At 36.4% G+C, this 11,199-nt stretch overlaps 1 protein-coding gene across 1 annotated transcript; it reads right to left on the bottom strand.

Annotated features, from left to right (window-relative positions):
* Positions 1-7,218: 7,218 nt before the first annotated feature.
* Positions 7,219-7,960, bottom strand: LOC122650593. Its single transcript, XM_043843995.1, has 2 exons — positions 7,640-7,960; positions 7,219-7,509 (listed from the first exon to the last, which is right to left on the bottom strand). Exons 1-2 carry the CDS (start codon positions 7,958-7,960, stop codon positions 7,219-7,221), a joined length of 612 nt encoding a protein of 203 aa, XP_043699930.1.
* Positions 7,961-11,199: the final 3,239 nt, after the last annotated feature.

The following is an 11,199-nucleotide window of genomic DNA, read 5'->3' as shown; positions in this document are numbered from 1 at the left end:
CTGGCTTTGAGTTGAATAGAACCTCATGGGGTGACCGTCCTTGCAATACTGGTGTTGGAAGACGGTTTATAAGATAAACTGTTGTGTTAAATGCTTCTAGCCAGTACTTTTTAGGCATGTGTGCTTGAAAAAGTAGAGTTAAGCCCATGTCAGTGATATACCTGTGTTTTCTTTTAGAGACCCCATTTTGTTTGGGGGTATGAGGGCATGAGACCCGTGATACGATGCCACAATTGTCTAAATAAGCCTTGAAAGCACCTTTGACAAGTTCCAATCCTCCATCACTTTGAAAGTACTTCACTGTATTGGACAACACATTCTCGGCCATGGTTTTGAAGTGTTGAAAACAAGCTAATGCATCAGATTTACAATTTAGTGGATACAACCATGAAAAGCGACTAAAATCATCAATAAAAATAATATAAGAATTGTAACCACTAATCGAAACATGGCGTGTAGGCCCCCAAAGATCACAATGAACAATTTCTAAAGGTAGTTGAGACTGCCTATTAGACTAGGAAAAAGGTAATTTATGATGTTTGCCCATTTGACAAGGCTCACGTAAATTATTGAGCTCCTTGCCATGAATAGTGAATAAATCATCATCCTCCTTTATTTGATGAAGGACTGGAATAGATAGATGTCCTAACCGTTGGTGCCAGACAGCAGCAGGTATTCTAGCTCCATAAAAAGCCATAGAATGGACATTCGGTGCAGAGAGAGTATATAAATCATCCACAAGAGGGCCCTTCAGTAGTGTCAGTCCGGAGTACAGATCCTTAATACAGAATCCCCATGGGAAAAATTCAACAGAACAATTATTTTCATGGGTAAGTTTTGAAACCGAAATCAATTGTCTAGTAATATCAGGCACAACTAGAACATCATTGAGTGATAATGGGGTAGGGGAGGAAGGTAAAGAGGTACTGCCAATGTGGGAGATATTTAGTCTCTTACCATTACCAACTGCTACCTAGTCCGTGCCATTGTAAGGCAGAGCTTGTTGCAACAGAGACGTATCGAACATCATATGGGATGTAGCTCCGATATCTGGAATCCATTGGGTTTCTGGAGTAGAGACCATCAGGTGTGGATAGGTGTGAACACCAGCAAATGGAGTGCCCTGAGGAGCTTGGGGAGTAACTGCACTATTTCGGCTAGCAGAGTACCGACAAAAGCACTTGCTTGCTGTGTGACCATACTTTGCACATATTTGACATTTAATGGATCCATTGCCAGGTGGTGAAGTGGTGGGTTTGGGTGGCTGTTGTTGGGAATTGAAAGGCTTTTGATTAAATGAAGTGAATGTTGTATTTGGATGATTGTAGCCACGTGTGGCTGAAGAGGGATTATGGGGTTGCATCTGTTTGTGCTGTCCACCACCATTTCCCTTTGATTTGCGTGGGTATTTCATTGTCAATAGATCAGTTTGTGAAAGTGGGTCTGGCTAGACAGATCCATTATTTCCATATCCACGATGCAATCATTGCTCATGAGTTAAGAGCTTGGCCCTCAAATCAAAAAAAGTCACTGGGGGAGACATATTTTCTATGGTGATTATGAAAGGAGTGTAATCGGATCCAAGCACATTCAGTGTACAGGTGACAAGATCAGAGTCTTTAACCTTTTCATTAATCGCAGCAAGAGAATCAACAAGTGATTTTACCTTGTGAAGATAATCGGTGATAGTAGATGTTCCCTTGACAATGGTTTGTAATTCACTGTGCAAGAAGGTCCTTCGAGCAGTAGATTGTTGTTGAAAAAGTAGGGATAAAGAATCCCAGACCTCCTTTGCCGTACGCAAACCCAAAATATGAGAAGATAGAGATTCATTGAGGGTGGCATTGATGCATGCACGCATAAAGTGGTCGGTCTTGCGCCAAGTATGGTAGGCAGGGTTGGGTGTTGTTGTGACAGTCACGTTTTCTGTAGTTTGAGAGAGGTGTTGGGGGGGTTCTGAGGTTGCACCATCAACATGATTCATGAGATCACAACTGATGAAAATTGACTCGAGCTGCTCCTTCCATAAGAGGTAATTTGTCCTGTCAAGTTTGACGGCAACAAGGTTGGCTAAGTTGGTTATAGGGAAGGGAGAGGATGAAGAAGCATCGGCCATGATAGATGTGTATTAGAACCTGGAAACTGATACCATAAAGAAAGATAAACAAAGATATTGGTTTGAACTCACACTGTGACGTGAGTGTGACCATGTATATTTATATTGGAAGTGGTTACATGATTTCAGGGTTTGGTTACAACCGTGGGTATTTGAATATAAAACTTACAAGAGATAAAGATAAGAATTACAAACTGCTTACAAGAGATAAAGATAAGAATTCAGGTTGTTACACATGAGGTGGCAGTGACCGTTAGGTTGTTGCATTTTCAAAAATCGTAATGGATCTCATCATCACTACTGAGAAGGTCTCCTTATGTCTATAACCTCTTGTTGAGTATATCCTTTTGCCACCAGCCTCGCTTCGAATCTTTTAACCTTTCCATCAGAGCCCTTCTTCTTTTTGAAGATCCACTTGCAACCGATGGGCTTTACGCCAAGTGGTGGATCGATTAGAGTCCAAACCTTATTGAAATGCATTGAATCCATCCCAAAGTGCATTGCTTCCAGCCACTTACGTGTGAAATCTTAGGGCCATAAAGCATGCATTTTTATACTTGGAAAGGAGCTACTTGAGGTTTTTGTTTGTGCTTTCAGGTTTTAGGTGAATTCTTGTGAAGATAGAGCAAATGATGCTAAGGAGCCATTTTTAAGCTGTTTAGTGGTGTTTGGCAGTAGCCGGAAGCGACCAGGAGTCGAGAAAATCAAGTTGGGATTGAGCACTGAAAGAATCACGTCAATTAGCCAAATTTGAACATGAGTACAGTGGGCCCCATAGCATAATTTTGATATGTTAATAGTATGGATACGTAGCCCATCAAGTCAGCTTCGTAATGGTTCAAACGGCACTTGATTTTGAGTTGAAACGAAGAAGTTACGGCCGTTTTCGTAACGACGCACGAAAATGGCATGCAGGGGTTTATTTATAATTATCAAAAATCGGCCGGGTACAAAGTAAAGCTGAAGTTTGGATTCGAGGGGTTATATTGCAATTATCAGAAGTATCTTTTCTGTTAGCCGAAAGATCCTATTTGGCAGGCTCTGGACAATCCAACTTCAACTTGAGATATCTTGGGCTTCGGAACGCCAAATTGGATGAAATTTTGGTCTATTTTGAGTGATTTTTTGCAAGGAATGCAACAATGAGGCCTATATAAGCATCCCATGCTCCATGTTTTTTTTAAGGACAGAATGGTGATTTAATTAATTGTTGAAGGGAACCTTAGTCATCACCCTTACTCTCTCTCTCTCCTCCAACTTTTCAAGGGTACTTTTGGGATTTGACTATGGATAGATTTCTTTTGAAAAATATTCTCTCATCCATGGAAGGTTAAAAAGTCAAAGATGCCTTGATCTCATTGCTTGGAGAAGACACCTACGAAGATAAGGAAGCACAAGTATAGAATTAGAAAGTTACTTTTTGAAAAATAAAAGGTTTATGTAGCTAAGATTTTAATCTCTCCCACTCTCTATTTTTTCCTTTTTTCTTGGGGTTCAAGTTTTATTGAAAATGAAGGAGAAGGGAATATTTCTCCTACCTCTGCTCTCTTCTCCCTTCTCCCTTCTCCTCTCCTTCCCCCTATAAATACCCCTTGCCCTTTGGGTTGTAACTAGTTTGTTTTTAGTTCAGTTTTAGTTAATTCTAGTTCAATTTAGTTCAGCTTTTAGTGTAATTTTTAGTGAAATTTCTTCTTTTCTTCTTCTAGTTTTTGGCTTTCTAAGTTCTAGTTTGATTTTATGATTTCAATTCCATGGTTGTAATGCTTTTGCTTCATGCTTTAATTTTATGTCTTCAATTTGGTTGTAATAATTTAATTCTAGTTTAGTTTTAAAGCTTTCTAGTCTAGGCTTCTAATTCTAGTGAGAAGATTTAGAAGACTTGGAAGAGAAAGCCATGCAAGGATTGTTTAAGTGTTTAAGCTTCATCAAATTACATTCATGCAAGGTCTAGTTAGTTCATGCAAATCAACTTTGATAGAAGGGAGTATCAATTTCTTATTTTTATTTTTGTGTTCTTCTTCTTAACCTCTTAATTCTTCTAGTTTTTAATTTCTTCTTCTTATTCTCTACCTCTTTCTTCTTCTAGTAGTTTTATTTTATTAGTATTTTCATCTCCATTAATCCCTCAATTCTAATAGGAATTTTCATTCTCCATTATTTTTATTTTCATTCTCATTCTCTATCTCTCTAATTCAATCATGCTTTTAGGACTTTTCTTTTTTTTATTCACTATTATCATCATGCATTATGGTAGGATTTTAATTTAATTACTTTTGCTTATTTTTTAGATTTGGTAGCGCCATTTCAAGTGTGATATCAACTTCAATCCGGTTCAAGCTTCAATTAGTTAGTTTATTTCTTTGATTTTTAATTTTTGATTTTGTAGTTGTGCCAATTTAGTTCCTCCAATTTTGTCAATCCGCGTTAGATGCATAATAGGTTAGATAGATGTGTGTTAGGCCGTAGATGCTTGTGAGTTAGGATCCGTTAGTTTAATTGCTGTTAGTTTAATTCAACAATTTAATTAATTTGGTTCACTTTGTATTACTTTTAAGTGAGTAAAATAGAGTGGCGTACATCTCCTTGAGTTCGACCCATAGCTACGATTGATCCGTACAATTGCGGTTATTATTTTGTGCAAACAATGGTAACGCTTTTGTTTTTTTTAGTGTTTTGGGGTCCGGCACACTTTTATGTGTTTCTATGTTTTTTGAGTGTTTCTGGGTCCAGAAATGCTATATGGTAACCCTGAAAAAAAAAAAGCATTTCTAAAGTTTAGAAGAAACAGAAAACTGCATGGGTCGCACTTAACGGAATCGTTTATGTTGTTCATCAAAAATTATGTAATTGCCACCTACACTATGGCTTTTATACCTATGATTTTTTTAGCAAAATAAAACAACATCACAAGGACACATGGGACCTTCACCAATAACTTTATTTGCGGGGCATTTTGAAAAACCATCGTCTTGCGTTTCTGTGTGTGCGAGACATCTTCAACACCATCGGACCCTGATCACAAGGACACATGGGACCTTTCATCTCTCTTAATTAAAATTAAAGATATAGAATTTTGGATTACTATGTAAAAAGAGAAAATTACACATAATTGAAATATGAATTTTAAAACAAAGATAGACATCAATGTACTATAATCTCCAAAATTATTACAAAGTATGAGTCAAGTAAGATGGGGCAATCCATGCTTTGTTGCTAACTCGTTCGCAATCCTCTTCCTAAATATATCTATCTCGCTAGCCCTATTACGTTGACTAATAGAAGTACTCTCAGGTGGGATAACGCCATCTTCCGATTCCTTATCTTCATCTCCATACTCTTCAAATGTTTTGTCTTTCTCTTGTTCGTCACGAATGAAATTATGAATAGCACAACAAGCAATGACGATGACGCTTTAAGTTTTTATGGGATACCCAACATGCATTTTGCTCAGTATAGGGAATCTTTTTTTAAAGCTCCAAAGCTCTATTCTATGACATTCCTAATTGAAGAGTGCCTATGGTTAAATAGTTCCACTGCTGTCCTTGGTTGTCTACCGTTACCTCTAAAATCTTGCAGATGATTTCTTTGCCCCTTGAATGGTGTCAAAAACCCAGTTGTAGATGGGTATCCAGCGCCAACCACATAATATTTGCACTTTCCAAACATTTATTGCACAAACAATAAATCAATACAAATATACACAACATAACAATTAGAATGAAAAATTAAAGCGAACTTGTATTTACCCAGAGGAGGGTGAAGAAATCCTAAGCTTGGATCTACCAGAGCCGTTGTAAATACTCGATAATCATTTGCGGAGCCCTCCCAACAACTATACACAAATGTGAATTTCATGTCATGTGCACATGTGCACATGGCATTTTGTGTGGTTTCTCCCTTTCTGCCTCTATAGGGTATTTGTTTATTACGAAGTACTATAGCATAAATATAAGTGCCACCAATGGCACCGATACAATCCTAAAACAATTCATATTAACAATATCATCAAATCAAACCACTTATGAGATTGATTAACTAATAAATCTATATTTTTAAGTTGTAATGCATATCTTAAAAAATGAATAGTTTTTTGGATTTTCAATTATCTCTTTTGCAACACGATTGAAATTTGGAGGTCTTATAATTTCTTTTGCCAGGTTTAAGAAAGCCTTCAACACTCTGTAAAACACTCTGCTTGTGGTCTTTGTAAAATGTTGAAAATCTTCCACTATATCTCTATACTGGTCATTACGGCCAACTATATTTATAAACATAGCTAGCTGCTCATCAAATCTAACATATATATCTTGTATCTGTTAACCATCCACGCTCTCGCATTAAAGATTCAAGATTGAGGAATTGCTCTGTCTTATATTGTTCAAAACGTCGATCTACATGCCTATTTAGAATTTCACGGAGACGTTTTGGCGCTGTGAAAGCATTATCCCGAATAGGTTCCCTAACATAGATTAACTCTTGTGCATGCATTAAAAGAACCATAGACAACAACACTTCTTCTTCGGTGTCTTCTCTTTCTAGTTGTTTCAAGTACGTACTAGACACACGACCATTATGAGCCATTCCTAAAATAAAATAGAAGACACATATTAAGACTAAAATGAACTTAATCTATAATAACAAACACATAAAATCCTTAACAACAACTTAAACAACATTCTCAAACTCCATTCAAAGCTTTAAAAAAAAAAACACAAATAGATAAAAAAGAAAAAACATCACAAGCATTTCCAAGTTCAATGTTCCACAGCAGACTCCCATAATCATGAACAAATTTTTAAAAAAAATTATCCTTAATAACAATTTTCAATTCTATGAAAAAGTTTAATCATAGTAATAACCAGAATTCAATCTAGAGTATAGAGGAGTATGGACTTCCTATGTGTCGGGCATAAAATCAAGGCTTCTCTCCATTGTGGGTCAGACATCACCCTTTTAAGTACCTTCTCATAAGTAACCTCATCTAATTCATACCCTGTCTCAAGTACTTCCAAGGCCTTTGTAACACCAAACATGTCTGTTGTATGCTGGGTTGATGCACTAGATAGAGATGCATCCCTCTCTATCCTTGATCTACTCATGTCCTAAATGGCCTTGATGGCCATTGCCCAATCACTCGATCTGCTCTTCCTTCTCTTTGTATTGGGAGTCCTATCATGCCTGTGGTTTTGAGGCTGGCTTCGAGCCGGTGTGTGAGTAGGTTCAGGTTGGCTGATGGGTATCACATCCATCCCATCAGCTGAGTTAGACTCATCAATAGACTCATAGGCATCCCCCTTCGTCTCAGTTGCCTCAATATGATCAAATGCAGTTCGCTTATTCATCCCTCCATCACCACTTGCGTATGTATCTCCAAAAATCATGCACAACTCTGGCTACTGTGGAAGTCCATATTTCTTAAACTTAATCCATATAGAATTTGTCTGCCATACATTAGTATTCAAAATCAGTCATTCTGTTTATATTTAAAAAATAAATAAACTAGTATAAAGTGGCAAATCATACATGTATATGCCTATCCCATATCAAGTCATCGTCAATAGTAGCAGTTCTTGTCAGACTATTCCAACCAAAGCCGGTTGTGTCAAGTAACTTTTTAAAATTACTATAGTCCTGCCTCAGTTTGTTCATGTTGTTCCATATTTGCTGATAAGAATATTTGACACCAGTTTCTTTGGTAAACTCTTCCATTATGTTTCTCCACCCTGCCTTGTTAAATGTACTTGTTGTTCGGTTGCCCTTTCTAACTTCACTCAACATAATGTTAACAAAGATGTCTATATTGGTTTGACTCCACGTGGCATTCTCATTTTGTGAAGTTCTCATTATCGTAACTATTTAAACAAACAAATAGTTCAAATCTACCATCCCATGTAGGATCAATACAATTAAATAACAAACAAAAGTTGTATAGAAATAATAACCATAAAATGTCACAAGTTGTATAGAAATAATAAAAATGCATAGTTTAGAAGGATAGATCAGTAAAAAACGCACACAAGCTATAATAAAGCTCAGGATCATATAAAGAGTATGAAGCATAATAAAAATGATGTAGTACCTAAGTACCATCAAACTCAACATTAATTAAAATGAAGCATAATACTCTAGGACTTGATCTAAATAAGTTAATCTGATCTACAACAATATGAAGGTAGTGAAAGTAATGGAATCTTTACTAGATTAGATCAGGGGATACCCCATCTAATGTAGGACAGCATGCTTATTGGTGTGTGAACCACATTAAAAACTTTAATTCTTTACTGCTGTAGAAGACATACAAGTGTTGGATTGCACGATTCACATGAATTCAAATTGTTAATTCAGTAAGTAGGCCTCCAGAAAAGAATCAGTGAGTGTTTATATAACCAAATTTATATAAAAAAGAAAAGGGTTCAAGATCATACAAGTTTATCAAAAGCCCAATTAGAATGGAAAAAAAAAAAAAACAGAGAACAAGCAAAAAATAAAAGAAAACATCCAATGCTCATGATTATTAAAGAAGAAACCCAAGCAACAAAAGGGGTGGGGGAGACAAAGTAACAAACCCAATACAGATGGTGACAACACTATCTGGTGGTACAAAAATTGTTAACTCATTAGTCAATATTGCCATAGAAAATTTCCAATTGACTGGAACCAGCTAAGAAGAAAAAATTCAAAAGTGAAGAAGCTTTTGAGTAACAATAGAGACACATAACTTTCGTTGGATAAACACATAAAACAAGAATAATAACAATCTACTGAGGCAATGTATACTAATGAGTTGACAAAATTTCAGGATATAGATGGTGCTTATATGATTCATGGCAGCATTAAGATGGTAATATTAATCAAATATATTGATTGGTAGATAAAATCTCAAGCAAACCCCTGTTCCAAAATCCCAACCAAACAAAATCTACAAAAAAACCCAAAACCTAGGATTTGCAAAATCACAAGATTCCAAGCTCAGAGAACAATAACGACAGAGAAAATGAGAGAATTGATATGGTATTTCACCACTTACCTGCAACGATTCTCTTTCAAGCACTCCGAACTGCTACCTCCAGTGCAAACTCTTTGTCGAGTCCTCTAAATGGGTTTGCAGAAAATTAAACAAAATTGGTAAGTTCATTCATGAGAGAGAGAGAGAGAGAGAGAGAGAGGCAGAGAGGTCTGCCATTACAGTTTGAAGGTCGGAGTCATCCCCTGCAATTTTTGGAAGCTCGGTGGAGAAACCCTTAGGATGGATGCGATGTCAAACAAAGAAAGGGCGTTAGGTTTTCCTTTCTTACGTTGAAAGTGGAAAATGACAATAATGCCCCTCGTAAGTTAAAAACTCACCGTGTTTCTCCATTTTTTGCCAGAATTGATTCTCAAATGTGAGAAACACCAATTTGGTGTTTCTCACATAGGGCTCAAAAGTGTGCCCAGTGTCTGGTTCATTTCAAATAATCAAAAAAACAAACCAGTGATGCCATATAGTTTTTAGGTCGTTTTTGTTCCAAAAAATAAAAAAAACACCAAAATCAATTTTTTGAAACGTCACCGTACAGAGCCTTAGTGACATCAACATCCTTAAAAGTCTCAGGGTTTGTTGTCGGATTATCATCCAATTCAACTGAAACCATATTGAACTCTTCCACTATCTTCTCTTTTTCTGTGAGAAGAGTGAATCTAGCGGGTGGTCTAATAGTCCTCCCACTATGTCGAGGTTCTTGAGGTTTTTCATTTCTAGTGGGTGTGTTGATCGATCTCACTTTTGGAAGTGAAGTTTATAAGCTATCTAATAACTCCTCGATGACTACAGGTTCAATTTTCTTGGTCAACATCTCTTCCTTCATAAAAGTAACGTGTTTACTTATAATGACCTTTTGGTCAATGGGGTCATAGAAATAAAAACCTATCGTGCCTTTAGGGTAACCCAGTAAATAGCACCTTGCTGTCCTAGATTCCAATAAATGTTTGTTGCTTTCGCATGTATACGATGCAACCCCTACCCTATGATGTTGTATGCTAGGCTTCGATCCTTTCCACAACTCAAAAGGTATCTTGGCTACAAATTTTGTTGAAACCCTATTCAAGATATAAATTGTCATTTATCCCAAAAAGAAAGAGATAGCTCATAATAAGTAAGCAATCTTTGAACCATATCCAATAAAGTCCAATTGCATCGCTCGGAGACACCATTTTGGAGTGTTCCTAGATTTGTTAACCGATTAACAATCCCTTGTGAAGTGAGATATTCCCTAAACTCATCTGATAGATACTCTCCTCCACGATCTAATGCCAATGACTTAATGCATTTATCCAACTATCTTTTGACTTCGGCTTGGAATTCTTTGAACTATTTAAAGATTTTCAATTTTCTATGCTTTAAGTAGACATAACCATATCGAGAGTAATCATCAGTAAAAGTTATGAAATACTCAAATCCGTCTCTAGCTTGTGTATTAATGGGCCCAAACATCAATAGGAATCAACTCTAACAAATCTATGGCTTTAGTACCTTTATTGTTAAAGGGTTTCTTGGTCATTTTGCCCTGAAGGCATAACTCACATATAGGGAAGGATTCAACCTTTAGGCTCTTTAATGGTCCATCCTTCACCAGCCTTCTGATTTGGTCCATATTAATGTAACCTAATCTTAGATGTCATAGATATGTTGAGTTCACTACCATAGATATGTTGAGTTCACTAGAACTTGTTTACGTTTCAGATCAATATTTGAAACAATATTCGTTTTAACAAGGGAATCCAAAAAATAAAAACTATTTTTTAAATATCTAGATGCCACAAAAAGATTATTTAAATGAACAATCAATTTAGAATTAAAGGAAAAGTTATACCCATCCATGACCAATTTAGAAACATATAGTATCTCCTCTTGAAAGATGTTACATAATAACAATCCTTTAAAACTAAATTAATGGAATCAAATTGTAAATAATATGTTCTTGTAGCTATTGTCATGGCTTTGGCTCCAATACCCATCCATAGATGCACCTCATTTCTTTCTAATCTCTTTATCTCCTTGAACCCCTACAACATATTGCAGATATGAACAGTGGATCTAGTATCCA

Source organism: Telopea speciosissima, chromosome 2, assembly GCF_018873765.1.
Source record: "Telopea speciosissima isolate NSW1024214 ecotype Mountain lineage chromosome 2, Tspe_v1, whole genome shotgun sequence".
Lineage (NCBI taxonomy): Eukaryota > Viridiplantae > Streptophyta > Magnoliopsida > Proteales > Proteaceae > Telopea > Telopea speciosissima.
This window is presented reverse-complemented; position numbering and strand designations above follow the sequence as displayed.

Excerpts from the sequence above, each read along its gene's own strand:
- LOC122650593 (XM_043843995.1), bottom strand. The coding sequence starts at position 7,960 with ATGAGAACTTCACAAAATGAGAATGCCACGTGGAGTCAAACCAATATA. Across the intron at positions 7,510-7,639 it reads TATGGGATAGGCATATACAT|CCAGAGTTGTGCATGATTTT; the intron begins GTATGATTTGCC and ends CTTCCACAGTAG.